At 38.6% G+C, this 21,635-nt stretch overlaps 1 protein-coding gene across 1 annotated transcript; it reads right to left on the bottom strand.

Moving 5' to 3' along the window:
* Window positions 1-1,552: 1,552 nt before the first annotated feature.
* Window positions 1,553-21,485, bottom strand: B3GNT2 (UDP-GlcNAc:betaGal beta-1,3-N-acetylglucosaminyltransferase 2). The gene is made up of 2 exons (XM_063316961.1): window positions 20,730-21,485; window positions 1,553-3,585 (listed from the first exon to the last, which is right to left on the bottom strand). Exon 2 carries the CDS (start codon window positions 3,574-3,576, stop codon window positions 2,383-2,385), a length of 1,194 nt encoding a protein of 397 aa, XP_063173031.1. The 5' UTR covers window positions 3,577-3,585; window positions 20,730-21,485; the 3' UTR covers window positions 1,553-2,382.
* Window positions 21,486-21,635: the final 150 nt, after the last annotated feature.

The raw sequence follows: 21,635 nt of genomic DNA on the forward strand, positions 1-21,635 counted from the left end.
AGGACAATTATTTGCTCACAGTTATCAATGTAACTTTGGGTCTCAATGAAAAATTCAGACTAGATCTACAAAATCTATAGCATTTGACATGCAATCTCTTGCATAAAAGCCAATTCTATAGTACAACTCCAAGATGATTTGTGACATATAGAAAGATCATGTGCCAAATATTGTCTAATCAATTCATTGCTCAATTCAATTCTGCGTTCTTAATCAATACTCTGTACCCATTATGTTGCGATAGAATAAGCAGTCATACGATAATAATAAAAAAAAAACATCAAGTCATAAGCATGTTTTAGGAAAGATTTAAAGCATCACATCAGTTTCCAAATTCAAAGGTATTTTATTAGTTACAAAAATATGTTGGTTCTATGGATTTGATCAGCTGACACAAAGAAATAAGAAAAAAGCAAAATACTGTAGCTATTTTTATGAATTAAAATATACTTGCAATGCAATCTTATTTTTGCTTATGCAGAAATTAGTTCACTGAGACATACTCATGTTCAGTGTTCAAAAATGTTCAATGGAGAGCAACCTTTAAATGAGTATGGGGTTGCTACCTGAGGACATCTCATTTTTGGTTAATTAACACAAAGAATATACTAGGATGCAGTAAGAGTAATTAATTTTATTCTGTGTATACTTTGGTACAGGCAGACAACACAGGAAAGTTCTAGTTTTCTTTGATGGTTCATCCTAAAATCTGTATCTAAATGTGGAATATGTTTGCTAGTATTTTAATTCAGTGACAACAGAATAACAGATGTCATTAATTTATTTTATGCCTGCAAGACCTTAAACACTACAGCTACAGCCAATATTTGCAGAACTCTGCTTTGGCCTGAACTAGAACAGAAACAGTTTTGGCAGCACTGCTGTACAAATAGAAGGACATTTCCAGTGCAAAGTGTCATTGTGCTATCTTTTAAACCTAGTTTGCTCCTGCAAGCTATATTCATTTGATTTCTGTTTTTCATTCAGGGGCTCAAGGGGCGTACACAGTACTCCCTCTTCCCATTTTTCCCCACAACAGCAGCCCTGTGAATATGGTGAAGACATGAGAATTATTCAGTCTTGTCAATTTTTTTCTTCTTCATGCAACACAGTGAGCCATGGCAGAGCTCTAATAAGTGGAAGTTTCAATTCCTCAACTGCTGTGTTAGTCAATGATTGGCAAGCAGTGAAGGATTTAGAACTGTCTGGGTGTATTACACAAACACTGCAGTGCACACAAATGACTTTTTTTTTCAAATTCAAAAACAATTTTATTTAACATTTTGCATTTCAACACATTTAAAATAGCATACTCTATTTAAATATGACTGACAGCACTTTACAAATGTTTCTTAAATATTTTTAAGAAAATATTTTGGTCTTCAATTTAGACAATAAATACAGGCACTTCTACATATTACAAAGAGAGCAGTTGCTGTTTGAATTGTCAAGATATGACACATATGAAGATACGGCAACCAAGAATTTGAGACTTTTAGAACCCATTCCTTTTGAAATAGACTCAATAATGTTGGGGATTTTTTTTTAAAAAAATTGGGATCTCAATCACCATCATTTTCATGAAATTGTAAACCAAATCTATAGAAACCCAATCTTCCTGAACCATTTAATGTATGAAATTTCTTCAGTCAAGTGGCCTACTATTAATATTAAAAATAGCAACTAAGCAAAATCAAATCTAAATCAAATTATACAATGTTGTAGTTTTGATGACAATTAAAATAAAAGTTGTCCATTAACTGAGTTTGAAACAAAAAAATATTTAGCCTCTCAAATTGCAATTTAAACTAAGTTATGTAACTTCTCATTTGACCTTTAAATGAACTGCCCCATATTAGTGATGCTTCTATCATCTTTAACTGAAATATTATTTAGCGGAGGGATAAAGGGATTGGAGTTGAAGGTAGGAAACTAAGTTGCAAAAATACCTCTTCAATTGTATTATTTAACTTACTTATGAAAGTTAAGTTGGGAAAATAAGAGTCTGAGTTAACAGCACAGCCTCTACAATTTCTCATTCCAGGAAAGGTGATGGAATCTAATTAAAATTACCATAATTAAATTACAGTGTCAGAACAAGAACAATTTATTGAATATAACTGAACTAATCAGTCTTATAATCAAAGGTTACTCTAATCACAACTTCAATATTTTAGGCCAGTGGTATAATAAGGATATTTTCATGCCATATCTTCTGATGTGCATTCTTATGGTTGTAGTCTCACTTTCAGAAGTACTAGACAATCTGTTAATAGCTAATTTTGGTTTACAAAACAAGCCACCAAATGAAGACAATATACTTACCATTTAGCCAAAAAACTTAAACTGGAATTTGGAAAGAATTTTTGGACACACACCCATTTAACAACTTAAATGTGGATCTTGCAAGTTTGTCCAGATTTTAATCATTTCTTGAGGGTTCCGGCTGTGGACTAACATTAGGTTTGTATAGGAGCAAATATTGTTCCTCTGCTTCTCTTCGATGTCAAACGTTTTGAAGCCTTTGTGCTTTTCTGGAGCAAGCCCAAGTTTCTGAAGGCACATTCCAATATACACATCATCAATTGGATAAAGGAGGACTTGGTCAGATATGTTAGTTAATCTCAATGCCAGATCACCAGAATAAAGAAATCCGCCACCTCCTGCATATGGAGGATAAGAGCCTTCATAAACACTTTCTGGGATATAGTATTTCAGATTCTTATCACGATGAGGTCCAGCATCATGGATAACATCACCTATGAACAAGTCTTTGGCTTTTTCTTTAGTTAAACTCTTCAAGTAATCCAGGATCTGATGGGTATTCACAAAAACATCATCATCTCCTTTGAAAATAAACTGGGCATCCGGGCAAGTATTACTGACCCATTTTAGGAACAGTACCTCTTTCAGAGTCAGATTGAAGAACGTATCTCTGTAGTTCCACAGAAGTATGTCTTGGTGGGTTTCACTCTCAAATTTCAACATCTCTGAGAGATTGGGAAAGTTATCTTCAGGAGGAGTTTGACCTAATAGGAAAACTCTCACAATAGTTATGTCTCCCAATTTAATTTCTCTTCCCCAGGATTCCCGGATCGCCTGCCTTCTGTCAAAATGTGGTATGAGTGATTTAATAGCCAGAAGCAAAAAAGGTTTGTGTTTGCACTTGTGTGGTTGATCTACTAATAATGAATAATTTCTACATCTTAAATAATGAAAAAAGTCTTTAAACCTATCTGGTAACTTTTCAAAGTCTTTAAGATATGAAGATATAAATGGATCAGGATCACAGGAGTTCACAAAGCTATTATTGGAAGCTAACCTTTCTTCCACAGTCATATTGAAAAGTAATGCAAAAATAGGATTGTATAAGCGTTCTAACTTCTGCTGCTGTTTATTCCAGTATGCCTTGTGAGGAGTATACTTTCTCCAAAATCTGCTCCTTGGAAGTATAACTTGTCTTTTTGAATTTTTCTCTTGGCCACTATTCTTTGAGACTTCCACAATGACATATATAAAGAAGTTTACCATCATTAGAATTCCCAGCAACTTTAATCTTCTGCGTCCAACAATCATGTCTCATATCTGGAAAACATTAAATCAGAAAAATATTAATATAGTAAGATTTGCATAAATTGTAATATGGTAGGATGAAAAGCTTAGCAAATTGAGATCTCATCTTCAACAGAGTATGCAATACAGAGTCCTCATTTAGCAACTGCCTCATTTAGTGACTGTATGCAGTTACGATGATGAAAATGTAACTTTACAACCAATCCTCACATTTATGACCTTCACAAGTCTGTAAAGCAAAGGAAAGCTGAAGTAAGATCATAAGCAGAGTTGGTTTCACTTAGCAACCGCTTTGCTTAATGACTGAGTTGCTCGTCCCAATTGTGATTGCTAAATAAGGACTACCTGTACTGCATGAATTGCCTGCAACAACCCAATAAAAGATTCAAAATAAACAAAAAGTCAGTGGAAATCTGAACAGGAGGAGAATTAACATTACTCAAGACCCCTCACCGCAGGAAACATGCTCACATCTGAAGAGGAGAAAAGCTAGCTACTAAATAAGTTTTAAGCAATCTTAAAATGTACTTGACCCATCATTTTTCTCTAACTAATAAGGCTTACTCTTTGCTCAAAAATCCTAGAATTAGTTATGGAGCAAGAATCGGCTTACATAGAATAATTGCACAGAAATGGTAAATGAATGGACCATCTTTCAGTGCTGAAAGGCTTCACTTGCTTTTTCCCCCCCTGACTGGAAGCCACAATGAACAGGTACAATATCATCAATACTGTGGGTAGATATGCAAACCTCAAAGATATCAAGAATGAACCTCCCCAAAGAACAGCTTAATATTTTTAAAAGCTACAAACTTTAAAATCATGGTGTGCAGTTGAATTTCAGCAGTGAGGAGAGGAGAGGCTCCAGAAGCTGCCAAAAAGGTTCAGTGGTCAGACAGAACCTCATTCATTCATGTGACATAGGAGTTTCAATGAGTAGGGGTTGAAAAAGGCAAGACAGAAGATACAGTGTTGCAATGAAAGCCCCATCCCTTTTGTACACCCATCAGTGTCGCATGGATGCACAAGAGGGGCAAAACCTGCATTTGATGCCACATTCACCCTCTTGCCTATTCTGACACCCCCTCTCCTTGTGAATGCCACTGGACAGTATATCAAATGCTTGGCCTAAAAACCTACTAAGACCAACATCACGATAAAAGAACTGAAGAGACTGAAAGTTCCTTTGAGATGTATCTGTATTATGTGAGATATTGGATAATATGGACAGTTGCTAAACAAGAATAAAGAAACATATGGAACACTACAAACACAGGAATTCTGAGCAGTGTGACTGGCAGTGAAACTGTTATTCAAATATTCCATAGAGTTACCTGATTATGCAAGTTGCCATCACTGAAGCTGCTTTGACGTCCCTTCCTTCATCATAACCCTACATTCCACATCCAAGACCTTTCCTAAGAAATTTGGGACATCTCTGAGAACGGCTTCTTGGGTTGTTCAAAGTATGAAGAATTCCCTTTGTGTCCATGCCAAACTCTTCAAGAAACCTTACAGCAGCCTATGCCAATCACTATGACTTAGAGCAACCAAAAAGGTACCAACCTTGTATAAAAATATCTTTGCCTGGTCCCAATTGTTGTTTACTATAAACAATTACTATTTACAAAACTTTCTTAAAGTGTGCCTAAGAATTTGTATTTCTTACAATAAAGGGTACTTTGCTTCAAATAACTTCATAGTAGCATAAATTGCTCAATAAATATTTCTAAAATATTCTAACACCCCTAAGGACCAAACCCCTTCTAAATGCCCAAGCATATGATTTACATAATAGCATTGTGGAACATAAGCATTATATGTATACCATGATCAAGACTTTGTCAGAACTTAGAGGTATAGAATAACTTAAACTAATTGTCCAAAAAAAAAAAAAAAAAGCAGGAAATCCTATGGGAGATAAGAGCAAGGCTTGACCTCAGCTTTACAGCAGAAATTATGCATAAGGAATTTTGATCAAATTAACAGATTCTCTCCATTTCTATATAAAAATAGCTTATAGGCTTCAATTAAACTGTAGTATCTGAGCTGTAAACTGCACACAGTTTCTGAATATTTATTAAAATTATTTAAATCCCACTCACTATACAGAGGATCTTATTGATAAATTACAAATGAATTTTAAACAGACTGACACTGAAAGAGAGGCACTTAATGAACAAAAGGCATCATCAGGCTGCAGATGCTACATCCTGGATGCACGAATAAAAAGCTAGGTCTTCACCTGGCACCAAAAGGCAGATAATGTCAGCCCCAGCCAGCTTCCAAAGGAAAACCATACTAAAGCAGAATGCCACAACAGAAAAGACCGTCTCCCAGAATACACCAAGATTGCTCCTTCAAAGTGAATAAAACCCCATCCAGAGGCAGAATCCTAACCAATTCCTAGACTTGTGAGCTACTAGCCCTCAGAGATTCTGCCTTGCCTGGATTCAGCTTCAGTTTACTGGCCTTTATCTAGCCCACTACAGAGTCTGACAAACACCTGCATTGTTCCCCCAACTCTGATAACAAGAAGTCGAGGTAGGTGTTAACCACATCCTGGGAACACCCAACCCCAAACCTTGCTTCTCAGCTTCATACAGAATTTAAGCAATAAGTGTAATAGGCAGAACAAACCCTCTGGGACTACCCAGCCTAGTACCCATGGCGCTGAGTCCTAAAGATAACACTGGATATATGAGCATTTGCTTATTGAACGAATTAATAAGTAAACTGGACACAGGGCAGCATTTGTTGCATAAATGACCCAATAATAGTTTATCACCTTTGCTAAGGTTGGACTTGAAATGAGGTTTCCTGGTCCCTGTATGACACTTTTAACACTACTCCACACTGCCACAATTCTGGTTCCAGAGTATGGGAAACCGTGTCATGCATGGAGCGCATTATCAGCCAGTGAGTTTCCATGGCTGAGGATGGATTTTAACTTCGACCTCCCCAGTCTTTGTCTAACACCTTCACCACTGCACCATACTCGCTCTTATTTTGCTGGGGGGGAGGGGAGGGGAGGGATTAAAATAATACTAAAGGTACACATAATACAGATACTCTATGCTGAAGGGGATTCAAATTCAATTAGGGTAATGGAAAAATTGGAATTGTTCATTTTTTCAGATTATTTTTAAAAATATAAATTTGACAAACAAAATTGTTTGGTTTGCCAGCATTTTTAAGAAAGCTGACAATATTTAAGTTACCCTACTGATTTTTCAGTGTGCTAGGATGACACATTATTTCCTGATTTTCTTAGGGGAGGAGCTGAAAAGGGCAAAAAGGAGGTAAAAGAAGGAAAATAAACCAAGGACCAGAATAATTGTCCCCAGGTTCTGTGGTGATTATTACCATGGTAGTTCAAAGAAATATGACAAAACAGTGAAGTATTGCTACAATGAATTATTGTAGATATAAAGTGCCTCACATTCCATAAGTAAGCTCATGATTACAGTATTACAAGAATCTGTAAGTTTTGAAACATCACAACAAAATGGCAGCTTTCACATCAATACTTCAATTCTCTGTAATTCTGAAAGCTAAGGTACCCTCAAGTATAGGAAGAAATAACAATGTATGAAAACAATTTCCTCCCACTAAAAAAAGTGGGAATTAACTATCACTGACTTATTAACTGTTGTTTCAATGCCATTCCATTATTATTTCTTTATTAGAAATGAATTAAAGTTTTGCTCTAAAAACAAGAACACAAATCTGCAGCACATTCTTCAAAACCGCTTCATAATTTTTAGAACATTTTAAACCATGGAAGGGTTAGTTTGTAAGAAACACATCTTACACTGACTAGAACACAATTACACAACAAATCAGCTACCTAGAATATCAACAAGTTATCAACTTTCATCAGGATCCACAAATTTCAGCTCAAATCTCTTATTCAGTTATTTCTGCTGGTTCAGCAAATGCTAAATCCTTTGGCACAGACAAGGCATTTTTGAAAAGGAAGAGGAATTGCTTTTCCCTAGGCAGTGGAGAAAGACAGCAAAAAGGGATTTCTGCTGCCTTTTCTTTCCTGTAAAGTCTCGGGATGATTTTAGTAAGGAAAAAACATTTACATTCCAAGAAGAAAGTACTGGCAGATTTCTCCTGCTGCTTCTCATTCCTCAAAGTTCAAACTTTTTAACAATTTTTTGTAACAGATTAAATTTTACAGGAATACTCTGTGCATGCTTGCATAGGTGTCTACCCCACCCCCAAATCCTATGCCTCAAATGCTTTGTTTGCACTGAACACTTGGAGGAAGAGATGAGAAAAAACTGCTGGGCATCCCCGTTGTGGGTGAGATAATGGAAACTTACTTATATTTCTGGGATCTTATATTTATTCGTCAAATTTGTCACGGCCCATCTTTTCCTACCAGAGGGACTCTTACATACTTTCCCTGCAGGATACTTTTCACTATCCACTATAAATGTTAAGGTGCAATGATATTCAAAGAATTTTCCTCACCACAAGATACCTACAATTGTTTTTGTTTCTTGGTCTGAACTCAAAAGCTATGTACAACAAGCTTTGCCTTCACCTAGTACCCAATAATTACCTCATCTCAAACTACTTTTAAGAGCCACTGGCTCATCATGAAGGCATAATCAACGAGTTTACTGTTGATTATGCATGTTGAAATTCTATAATGCAGAAATATATTAATTATGACACTTCGTGGGATAACATTCATATTTAAAAGTTGAGTTCAGTGGGACTTACGGTTGGAAATCTTTATTTGAAAGTAAATGCAGGGTCCATAAACCTCAGAACTCAATAAAGTTGCTGAATATGTTTTCCAGGAGTCAAAAAAATGAAGTTTCATTGCCTTTGTCCATTCAGATGATGTGATTAAATGATGTCAGGTTATTAATAAAAGTCTGTCCTCTTGGATAGAATTTCTTTTCCACTCTCACTATATATTTGTAAAGAAAAGTATGAAATTTCTGCATTGCAGTGCGATTTTAAAAGCTTCTGGACCTGTTAAATATTTATAAAATATATATTTTACAGGAAATCAAAATATCAAATCCAGTATCAAATCAAACTAGTTTCTTAAAATTAGGACGAGCAACATTTTCAGTGTCTGAGACACCTGAGATACTAGAATCGTTTGTTAAATCCTTTAAGACTAAAAAGCCTATTAGTTTTTATAGATATTTGTTATCAATAAATCAATTTGATACGCAGATGCTAAGACATGAATGGAATAAAGAATTAGAGGTTTCTATATTGCCTAGACTAGGGGAGAGCATTTTAACTTCTATAGCAGGCATGCCAATGGACCTTAAGCTATGACTTATACAACAAAAAATAATATTTAAAATTTATTGGACTCCATTACGTTTATATAGAAAAGTATTGTCTAAGACGACATGCTGCTAGAGATGTAATAAGGACAATGCTTCTTTAAAACATACGTTCTTACAACGTGCTGTACTAAGTTTTGGGATCATATAAATGTGAGTGCGACAAAAGCTAAAATTTTTGGAGGACAATATTCTTTTGAATTACATACCTAGTACATGGAATTTGACAACAGGACAACATAAATGGATTCTCTGTGCCCTTACTATGGCCAAAAGACTGATATTGCAGCACAGGAAAGATAAATGTATGGACCCATATACTCAATGGATTGAAGACTTGGTTATACTTGCCTATAGACATGGACTTTGTATGGATAAACGTAATGAAATATGGGACTCATTTATACACATACAGTAATTAGGGGAAGCATGATGGATATTTAATTGTATTAGAATATAGATATATTTGCATTAGATAAATATATATATAGAATTGTAACTGTTTATTGTTGTAATGATATATTTGTATTTTACTTTTTCTATTATACTTTTCTCATTTTTTTAAATACCTGTTGTTTTTTATAGTGTATGTATCTTTGTGTATTGGGTTTTTTTTTCTTTTTCTGTTAACCAAAAAAAGCAATAAAAATTAATTTAAAAAAAGTTAGGAACTTCCAGGTTGAAGGTGCCCAAGTAAGCCAATTCTGATTCTGTGCCCACATCACAGAACCGCTTCTCTTTTTCTCTCTAAATATTATTTTAGGTATTAAAAGTATTCAAGAGATAAGACACCCTTATTTTGACTGGATAACTAATTGTTTGGCTGTCTTTTTTTTTTTTTTTTTAATCTTCTACCCAGCTAAAAAGCCAGCATGTTAACTCAAATGTTCTTGGTTTAAGCTGTGCTGGCACACACTGCTCAGTTATTCAGCTTGGCTCTAGCTGCTTGTAGAAACCATCGAAGAAATCTCAGAAGCTCCTTTTGGGATTTGTCTAGGAGACATGTGAACTGAGATTTTGATTTTCTCCCTTCTAATATGCCATGGTTTGTTCATTTGCAGTTTGCTTAGCCTTTCTCTCTTGTAGGAGGAGCCATAAATTGTTCAAGAGAAGCTTTATTCTGGGAGTTGGTCATACGCTGTCTAGCCTGGAATAAAGCCTATCTTAAGATGCTTTCATGAATAAATTCTTGGCTGTAGAAGCATTCATCAAGTGCAGTAACATTTTATTCATATCTGCCTAAAATTTACATTATAACTGATTGCTGATGAAATCATTTCATCAAATTTCCTTCCTCTTTCAAAAAAAAAAATGCAACCAGCCCAACTATCACATTGGGAAGCTCAGTTAAGCACTAATTGCTTCTCAAGAGGTTTCCATTCTATATTTTCCTTACCTGAACATACTATAAAGCAATGTTTCATTATTCGACCATCTTACTGCATTCAAACACTTTAACAGATAATAATCTATTATTAACAACAGTAGTACTAGTGATTTAGCAACAATGTGTTTTCTACTATATGCAATTCATAAGTAATAACAAAGCCTCATTTTAAGGTCCAGGTAAATGGGTAAATGGGTTCACTCAACATGTTAAAAGAGAATGTAATTTATTTCTGTTTGGTTTAGGATTTGTGCTAATCCAGTCATTGTGGTCTATAAATAATGGTTTGGGGCTGAGATGCTCAAACAAGTGTCTCTCAAAACCTTTGGGTGTGGTCCTGAGCGCTTTGAAAACTTGCTACTAAATTATTTATTCAATAAGCCATGCTTAATATAAGTGAAGACTGATTGACAATACAAGGCTCAGAACTACTTTCAAGGCACTGGCACCCAAAAGGGAGGGCTGGTATTTTTTTTGTTTGACTTTTTTTTCACTTGTTAAGCTTATCTTCCACTTTACACCATTTTTGTTTACCACGGAGAATAGACATGAAAACACTTCATTTATTCACAACTTGGTGAACTTCAGTGATGTGATTTCTGGTTCAAAGGTTGTACATGGTATCTAGACTAATTACTTATAGTCCATCACTCACAAATTTAGCCTCTACATTTTAAAGTTCTAGTTATATGGCTGGTTCTTCTTATATGGGTTCTCTTCTTATATGGGTTCTTCTGTAATCACTTTATTATTCCATAATTCCATATCATAAATTGACCTATGAAAACAGTCTGCGGATTGCCCATCTCAGTACCATCCATAGTGAATTTTACTTTTGTTCTTATATCCCCGGGATATTACATATTTTTTAAGAGAACGTACATGGTGGAAGGCCCTTGACAGCTCTTTTTCTGATCCTAAGATTTCCCTCCTACCTTTTCCTGGATGATCTGTCAGGATAAGTAAAGGTAAAGGTTTCCCTTGACATTAAGTCCAGTCGTGTCCGACTTTAGGGGGCGGTGCTCATCTCCGTTTCAAAGCTGAAGAGCCGGCGTTTGTCCGTAGACAGTTCCGTGGTCAAGTGGCCGGCATGACTACACAGAACGCCGTTACCTGCCTGCCGAAGCGGTACCTATTAATCTACTCACATTTGCATGTTTTCGAACTGCTAGGTTGGATACTTCTCATAATTCCTACTCTATGATACTGGAAGTTAGGATTTTTTTTTTTAACCACAGGTTAACAAAATCATATGTGAGGCTTAAGCTTTTGATGAGATTTGCCCAAGACTTCAAACTCCATGCAGTTCTCTTCTCCTGTATCTTTTAGTTAGCTGATCAGCTAGCTTTTAAAATTTTTTCCTACCCCTCCTTATTTATGAAGATAAATCTGAATCACAAGAGCTTTGTTTGCTCCAACTCTGGATGAGTTTCGTTCATAACTTGCACTTCCTTCTCATTTTTAAGTCATAGAAAAAGGAAGATGTTTCCCACTATTTTAATAAATTAAAACTGGTTATAAGGAATTCATCATATAGCATTTCCCTGCACTGCTATAACTATCTTGGGAGAGGAATTTATCATTTCAACCTCCTTTCCCTACAATTCCCTTCCCATCATGCATGCACATGCATGAGTTTTGGAATGTTTTTGGAAAGACAGAGAAGTAGGGAAACAGCTCCAGAGGAAACCACCTAAAGTAGTGTGTGAGTGGCTAGATGTAGACATTGCAATAATAAATGAATAACTTGACAATGCAAGGAGAGAGAGCTCTCCTTCCACTGCCTGCTCCCTTCATTCCTTGCCTAGTTTTCCTTAGCACACAGAGCTGATCAATGAACTAGTGAGGAGGAAGAGAATTCACAATATAATGCAGCTAAACTCCACCTCCTTCACAACCCCAGGATGGAGATAAGACAGAAAATGGAGGAAAAATGAACTTCTGTAGAAGTTTCCTAGAGGAGGCAGTCTTCAGGCTGAAAAGTGTTCCTTACTGTTGTTTGGTTCCAAAGAAAATCCAGATTCTGCCTTAAATGTAAGAGAACATACATTCTCTTAAATGTCAACAATATCTTTTTCCTTCAAGAATTTAAAGTCAGCTTGTATTTGTAGGATTGAGGAGATTTTCTCTTGACACACAAGTTATATTTAAAGCTGGAGATTTCAAGTTATGCCATTTTTCTACATCAGGAAAAAATTGACCAGAATAAGACCAGGTAGAATTTATGTTACTTGTTCCAACTCAGAGCCAAAACAGTTTTCATCAGCTGGAATAATTCCACTCTATAGATACCATCAGTTACACAGGATGGTCTGATGTAGTCTTGAGGCATCTTGTTTAGATCTATCACATCCAAAGTCCTAGACATTCTTGCTTGTTGTTGTAAGAAACCATGGAGTTTATTAGAAAATCTTCCAGGAAAAATGAGGGCTCTACTCTGTAGAGTAAGAGCCAGTTTAGTCTAGTGGTTAAGGCTCTGGGCTAGAAACCAGGAGGCCATGAGTTCTAGTCCCGCCTCAGGCATGAAAGCCAACTGGGTGACTTTGGGCCAGTCCCTCTCCCTCAGCCCAACTTGCCTCACAGGGTTGTTGTTGTGGGGAAAATAGGAGGAGGAAGGAGTATTAGGTGTGTCCCCTGCCTTGAGTTATTTATAAAAATAATAAAGGTGGGACAAAAAATCTTTTAAAAAAAGCTGTTTTCTAAGAGAAATGAGGATCTAGCAAAACTTAAGTAGGCTCTTCAATTGTTTGATTCATATTCAGTTTCTTTCAGAAGCTGAGTCAGTGTACACAGTGTTCCTTCTCCTGTTTTTTTCCACACAACAACAACTTAAAAGATAGGTAGGTTGAGCTGAGAGAGTGCGACTGGCCAGTGAGCTTCTGATACTGAAGGGAAAGCTAGAACCTGGGTCTCCCTGCTTCTAGTCCAACAACTTTGCCTCTATTCCACACAATTTTTAACATAGCTGCAGCATTCATACCAGATTTCCCTAAGGCAGCATTCTTGGGGTTTGTTTAAAATGTTCAAACTTTATCTCACATCCTCAAGTTATTCACCAGTGATTCTCAAAGAAGCCCAGCTCAATTTGGATGCCATCCATTTTAACAGCCTGTATGGAATACATGTTCCTCCTCTTGTAACAATCAACCAACTTAGGAGCATCCTTATCAGGAGAGAGAAATCCAAAGGGAAAATGGTCAAGAACAAATAAAACTTTAACCATGAAGGGGAATAAACTGCTGGTGAAAAGAAGAGCCACCTATGCCTGCCTCATTCCAACACTGGGGGCAGGGGGAACTCTGGTGGAAGGAAAGCTGACCTTCATTCTGTTATGGAATTCCAGAAACCCCAAATCTTATGCAGGGCTTCCAGCTTGCTCTTTTCTTTTTTTTTAAAGGGAGATAGGGAAAACTGTAACAGGCAACTCTTATCAAACCAAAAACTAAGAGGTAGGGTAAGGATTTGGGAAAGGGGGAAATGAAGAGCAGCAGCATACACCATATAAAGCAGGACTGGATGGAGCTCGGTATGGAGTTAGATGATGGCAGTGAGCATTCTGTGTCTCTCAGACCTGTTTGTGATCTCTCAGTCCTGAGATACTTGGATGGGCCTCAGGCTCTGGCAATGGTGAAAAGACGCTGCTCTCTGAGGGCAGAAGCCAGGAACGACTCTATTTCCCCTGACTGGTGCCTCTGGCCCCACTCCTGTTTAGAGTTGCCTTAACTGCCGCCTTCTCTGTCGACACAGAGTCCCCACAAAACTCTCCTCAGGCCAGAACCTTGCCTCTCCCTACGGCAGGTCCCAAGGGCCATAAAGCCTTCCCTTCCACACAGCCTACGGGGGCAAAGCTGCACAGGCAGGCAGAAGGTTTGAGATCCTCTCTAGGATGCTTGCAGGCATCTCCTTGGTACCCACCCACTCAACTTTTAATTTAAAAGAACGCATCAAGCAAACAAAAAAACAAGATAGCAGTCTCCACAATCATCTTTATTTCCAAGAATGCTCTGGACTCCAAACAGGTGTTCTGAGTGGGACACAAATGTGAAGCTGAAGCACAGAGCTTTGCCCACTTGTCCCCTGCCTCCAATCAAGGCAAAATAACCTAGGAACTGATAAGTCACCTGGGGTGCAAGGAAAGATGACAGGGAGCAGTTTGTTTTTGGTCAATTGGTCTTTTGAGATTGCACACACTTACTGTGACAGCCATTTTGTGAGCACCCCCCTTCCCTCCAAGACAGTTGGAGCATCAGTTGCTTGCTGTCAAAATGAACTGACTCGCCCCCCAAATGTCTGAAAACCAGCATTAAATACAAGCCCTGCAGTTATGTCACTGGTGTGCTGGATCATTCTATAGCAAATCAACAAATGAAGCTTGAATTTTAGTTATGGATTTCCTGGAAATATTGGACAGAAAGTATACTTGCATAAATATATATTCAATTAATTCATTTTAAATGTTAGCATCCTTTTCAACACTGCGGCATTACATGAACATCGAAGTCCAGCGACTGACAATCATTTCAGGGAAAAAAAATATTTTTAAGGAATTCCATCATCATCTTATTTCTAGGCTATGAGTAGATCTACATTCATATACCTGTGACTAGTTCAACAAATGCATTACAGTTTTCTGATGCATGGATAGTATTTTGTCTCCAATTCATAAAAATGCAAAAAGGTATCATTAAAGCACTGAAATAAGAGTTTATTTTTACAAAGATAATGAGTGTATGGCTCATGAACAATTACCTTGTACATATGGGAGCACACTGCTCAGCTGCACAAGGTTATGAAAAGTGAGCTACAGATTTATTTCAACATATATAATGTGGCAAGAAAACGTCAAGAAAATCTAACGGTAATACCCCACAGTTGATTGAACCTAAGAAGTTTAGTGTGGCTGGATTGGGCCACAGACCTGTTTAATCCACCATTCCATAACATACAGTGGCATCTGGATACATATGAGAAGTGAGCAAACTTGGTCTGGAGACTGATAATCACTACCACCCCTTCCACAGTTGCTTCCCAGCAAGCAAAACTGAAGAATTTTGCCGATGATTCAGAAGGCAGTGAACAGTGGCCAACATCTGTAGTCACTGGTAGCCTGATCTTCCATGAACCTGTCCAATCCCCCTTTAAAACAATCCAAATTGTCAGCCTGGTGACTGACTACAAGTTCTAACTATGCATTGTGTGAAAAAGTATTTTCTTCCATTGGTCCAGAATCTCCCTATATCCAGCTTCAGTAGAATAAAAATGGATTCTAATATTGAGACAGAGGGAGAGAATGTCATCATTCTCCTTGTCATTCCTTGTTACCTATGCCATATATGATTTAATACCCCTCTACTATATATTTCCTTATCCTCCTTTGTTACAAATTAAGAGGCCCAATTGCTGTAGTCTTTCTTGATGGTAGAGTTGCTTGAGCCTCCTAATCATTCTGATCACCTCTTTTCAACTATATTTATTTATTTATATTTATTATTCAAATTTAGCCACCGCCCATCTCCCCCAAAAGAAGGACTCTGGGCAGTTTACAATAAAATCAGGCTCCAAATATAAACATTAAAATCTCATAAAAACAATTATTATAAAATACAGTAAATATAGAATCCCCTAGAATATTCTAGGTATAACACACATTTAAGGTACAGTTATGAGAAATGTATTTAATACATTTAGCCTGTTTTGTATAACAGCATTATTTCATCAGCAGTTCTATTTTAAACTCCCTTCCTAATGATAGTAAGCATGGCATTTTCCTTTTTCTTTTTTTACAGCAACTACACACTGAGTTAACATTGTCCCTGAGCTGTCCATATAAGATTTCTCTTCAGGAATTACCTATGTGATTTTGCTTAGTGTCCTTGCTTGCATACTAAGAAAGCCAAGTAGAGAAAGAAATTCTATTTGGCTTTCTGTTCCCCCAGAAGATACAGGGTACAAATTCAAATGTTTTGAACTATAGGTATTCCTCGCTTATTGACCATTTGTTCAGTGACCACTTGAACTTACGACGGTGCTGAATAATGAGACAACTGGTCCTCAAAGTTGCAGTCATCACAGCATCCCTGTGGTCATGTGATCGCCATCTGTAACCTTCACAGCCAACTTCTAACAAGCAAAGTCAATGGGGAATCTGGCAGGAAGTCGCAAGTTGCGGTCATGTGACATCACCCTTAACCCAAGGTGATTCACTTAGCAACCGCAGCTGGAACCGATGAACTGCCATCATAAGTCGGGCACAGACACATGATTTTTCACTTTACAACGACATCAGTTAGCAACAGAATTGCTGGTCCCAATTGTGGTCGCTAAGTGAGGACTACCTGTATTCACCTGAGTAAGAGTCCCCAGGGCTGCAAATGTGGCCAATTGTATATTAGATCCATGTCTCTCCTGGTTGGTTAAGGCCTCCTGGAAGACATGTGGTTGAATGCAAGCAGTGGTGAATTCATTCTTGAGTGAGGGGGTAGCCCCACCTAGACCTAAGGGGGCAGTGGCCCATCCCCTACTTAAGAAACCACCACAGGACCCATTGTCTTGGACAATTTTCATCCTGTCTTTAATCTTCCCTTTGTTTGGAGAAGGTTTTTGAGAAGATGGTCTGACTGTAATTTCAGAAGCCCTGGAAGAAGCAGCTCATATGGATCCCTTTTAATCAGGACCTTTGCACAGATCCATTTTGTGTGCCAGCTGCACCTGAATCTAGACCAGAAGATCTAAGTCACTCATGTTTTCATGTGATGGAATGCTTAACGGACTTTGTGAATGCAGGAAGCAGCAAGACCATTAAGGGAGTAAACAGATCCATTACACAAGAGATTCTTGAGCGAAGGGGAGGGGGGAAATGTGTTAAAGAGATGAATAAGTCTTTTGCACACAAGGTACAAGTTGTGCGGGAGAATTACTTTGGTAGGCTTTTGAGACATTACCCTACTAGCAATAAAGATCTTTTCAGAAATCCAAGTGAATCTTGTTTCCAGGGCTTGACAATTACCTTGAAAGCCTACCAAGGTAATTTGCCCACATAACCGATACCTAGCATAATTAAAGTGGTCTTACTCCAAACAGTGTCATCTGATGGGATCCAAGAAGTGTGGCTTCCCTGTTGCAGCACTTGCTCTATGAAATAGAACATCACCACCCCAAGATTCAGATGGCCCTGACTCTGTTGGCCTTTTGTAAGGTGTTGAAGACCTGGTTCTTCTCTTGGGCAGTGGGCCAAGATGCTGGGTGATTCTGTGTTAGGGATGAGATTGTGTGGCTTATGAGTCCCTCCAAGCATGATGCATTGTTGTTATTCAATTAGTTTGTGGTTCTTTTTAACTGGTTTTTAGCTGCTCAGGATCTCAAGTGACTCGGCACCATTTAAACTGAATAATAATACATCAAGGTCATCCTTCCATCCCCATGTATTGAAAGTCTTGTCTTGGTGGCCCTATTTATGCATTTGATATCACACCCAAGTGTTCAAAACTTCTAGAGCAGTGTTTCTTAACCTTGGCAACTTTAAGATGTTTGGACTTCAACTCCCAGAATTCTGGTATGCTGGCTGGGGAATTCTGGGAGTTAGTCCACACATCGTAAAGTTGCTAAGGTTGAGAAACACAGAGAGAGAGAGAGAGAGAGAGAGGGAACGAATGCATGTGCTGGATGTGCTGATCTGCCCCCTAAACTCCCTATGTTATTCCAGTCTGTATGTTTTCAATCTCAGATCACCCTGTGTTGATCAGGGAGACTGAAGCAATCCCCAGCTGTGGAAGTAATTAGAAACGTTGTACATTAAAATATATCCTCACATTTTACTACAATTTATTCTTTATAGTTTTGAGTTTAACTTATGCACTCACAATGAAAGTTTAAAATATTCAGATTGATTAAATACAAAATATGAAGGTCCCCTTCCCCCAAGAAATAGTTGAAAAACGAGTGGAATCACTGTTAAATGAAGACTTTTCTGAACATTTCAAAATTGATAATCTACCTTTAACTCCCATTGTGTACTAAAAGTCTTAACGCTTCTTTCCTGCAATCAAATATGCAAATATTTCAAGCTACATGTATGTACATTAACTGGAACATTCTAGAATCTACAATTCACTGTCACTTTACTATACCAAACTTTTTACAATTTCACAGTTACCAAGCTTAAATACATTATGGAAAAATGCACCTTTATTCTAAATGTACCTTTATTCTACACCTCAATAGTTTGTATCAGCTCCAAACAGCCTGCTACACCTTCTGATATCAGTATCTACTTCAGTCTTCATCTTCAGTTGATGCCTTGCTGCATGCAGTGTGACATCTAATGTGATTACATGACCATTTTCCAAGCAGGTGACAGAGAATGGGATATGAAAAGAGGTAGGCCTATTATTTTCATAGTGTACTGGTATACCAAGCAGTTTCTATCTTTCTATTTGCACTCTGTCACTTTTTCCACACCTCAACTACTGTAAAATATAATCTACTCAGAGCAAAAGCTTAATTACAACCAAAAATCTTTAAGCTCAGGTAATACCATGTATTTCCTATATATAGGATATAGCCCCAAAGTTAGCAAAACTTCATCAACATCCAAATTTTAGGTTAGAGTCTGCCTCTCCAAATTATGATCAGCTGTTCTGTCAAAACAGCTTTCATTCCAATTGGCGATGGCAAGAATGTTTAACTGACCTATGGTGCCAGAGCTAACATGTTCCCTCCTTTGTATTTCCATTTCTTTTTCCTTGGATTATGGTTGTTTTAGATTGTGTTAGCTACTTTGGGAGTTTTTTGGAGGGATTCAGAGAAGAGTAAAAATGCATCATCGTGATCACTTTTTTTTGCAATCTTTGTCAAGGATTTCTCTTATCTTGTAAACTGTTCTTGACAATGTATTCTTGCTGAGTGGATTCTGTTTTATACTGCTGAATCCCTGAGGTAATAATCTGTACTTATGTAGTCTACTTATTATATGAAGGTCAGTCAAAGAGAATGTTAAGTAGGTTTCACTATTTGGAATAAGTGATTTTGGAGTTGTAGATTAGATATAGTTATCAGTGTATAAAGTTTTATATGTCCAAAATTATCCTTAAAGGAGAACACTATGCGAAGTTTTACAGAACTGACATGATCTTGTGAGTGCTCATTGTAGCTAAATCATATCTTTGTGAAAATAATAGAATAAAACTAATAACATGGGGGAAGATTCATTGTTCTTCAGAACTCCAAAATAAAAGATCTCATGTTCTATAATTAATTAGCTAAATCCAAACACACATGGGTAAAGTTTAAAGGGCAGTTGTATGTTTGGGAACAGGATGATTAGATTTGGGCTGCAAACATCCAGATGGCCACTAGATGGCAGCAAAGAAAATACTATCTAATGATCATTGACATTTTCAGACTAACCAAACAGCCTGTAAACCTTGCTATGACACCAGTAAGAGGAACCATTTAAATCTTAGCAAAACTAAAACTGAAGATGGCCTGCTATTCCCTCCAATTTGCTCAATTTCTTCACACAAATAATCAAATCATTTATTTCCCCATATTCAAAGAATAAGATATCAAATGTCAGTTAATTGGACTGATGTCAGTTTTAAGAATATATAATTTCTAGCACTTATATCTTCTGAAACAGACTTCCCATGCCACACCTTTTCTCTGTCATTTATAGTCCGGGCACAGTCCTCAAAGAAACTCAGAAATATCAAAATAGTCTCTATAATTCCTGCAGCAATGCAAGCTAGAAAAGACACGGAAAGCCAACAGCTTTTTCCCTTCTCCACACAGTATCTTAACAGTTCTACATCAGCTTGGTTCTTGGATGAAATCATCCAGATTTTACCAAAACTCTGTCAAATTCTCTCTAGATGTTTAGTTCACATATACATTCTACATTCCAGAGTACATTTAGAGTATAATCTGATTAATCAAATTCAACCAGACATGAGTTTGCAAATAGGAAAAGAAAATGAAAATAAAAGGTCTGAAATGAAAAAAGAGAAGCCAGTAGACCAAGGCAGGGCAAACCCCACTTAAAAGTAAAAAAGCACTGTTGGCCTTTTACACTCGGCCGCCGAGAAACCCCAAGGGGAGCAAGTCCCCCTTGATCTTTTCAGATTTCGACGCCACACGCACGAGCCATATTCTGGAGCAGAATTTTCCACGTCCACTCCAGACTGCTTTCGCACTCAGGGAGTGGCGGGGGAAAGCATTAAACCGCCCCAACAGGATTGCTGGGGCGTGCGGGCGAGCGAAGGCAGTGAGCCCCGATCCTGGAAACCCTACCACGATCCACTTGAATGTGGCCCCCTCAAAATCACAGCCCTCTTCTCTTCCTCCCTCCACCAAGCCCTGCCGCCAACAGCTCCTTTCTCCGCCCCCCAAGCAAACGCACATACATGCAGACGACCGAAACCGAGGGGAGTGAGGTTTGCCGTTACCTTGGCAGACAATGGCCGGGGCCCGTTCCTCCTGCTACGCTGCCGGGTCCCTGTGACCGGAGTTGGTGCTCTTGATGTCGTCCTTGATGAAGCCGCCACCATCGCTCTTAGGTGACGATGGCCTCGCCAGCAGCGCCAGGATGTGCCGGATCTCTCCCCATTACACGTTGTTTCAGCGGCGCTCGCCCCTCGCTCCTCCCACAGTGCGGAGTGGATCCCCCGAGGTACAAACGCGTGCAGCCTTTCCTCCCGAGAACGTGTGCTCCAGGCCGCGGGAAATGTGGGTGATCGAAAGAAAGGCTGCTCACTGGGCTTTCTCCGACGAGGAGGAAGGGAGCATTTCGGTTCCGGGAAGAGAAAAAAAAGAGACGCCAGGGCCGCTTCCGTCTCCCTTCTCCTGCTCCACGCCTCCGTAACTCACCCCGCTTTGGCCACCTCCTCGGGGGCTCCCCGGTTTCTTCCTTCCGTAGCAGACGGGGGCACCTGGGCCAGCGCCTTCGGCTCCACCGCACGCCGTCCACCTCCGAGGGGCCGGGCCACGTGCTTACAAGCAGCCGAAGGAGGTGGGGAGCCAAACCCTTAACTTCTTACGCGGCCCAACTGGAAAGCGAAAAGACCGGGGGGACTTGTGGCTCGCCGTCCTTTGGACGGCGGACAAGCTGGAGTGCTCCACTCGCCTTGTACTTTCGCCCTTAGGAGCTCGCGTGGTATCAGGCCGAGGGGGCACAAAATCCAGCAAAACCAGTCCCACCGCTCAGCTGCGGCTGCCGAAAAGCAGCCGCCGGAGACAGGCTCCAAGCCACACCTCCTGGGCGGTCTCCCGACGGCTAACGAAGAAGGCCTCGGCGCAGTAGGAGACCGAGAAAAAAGGGGTAAGCGGGCAGAGCTGAAGTTCGGCCCCGCTCG

Source organism: Candoia aspera, chromosome 1, assembly GCF_035149785.1.
Source record: "Candoia aspera isolate rCanAsp1 chromosome 1, rCanAsp1.hap2, whole genome shotgun sequence".
Taxonomy (NCBI): domain Eukaryota; kingdom Metazoa; phylum Chordata; class Lepidosauria; order Squamata; family Boidae; genus Candoia; species Candoia aspera.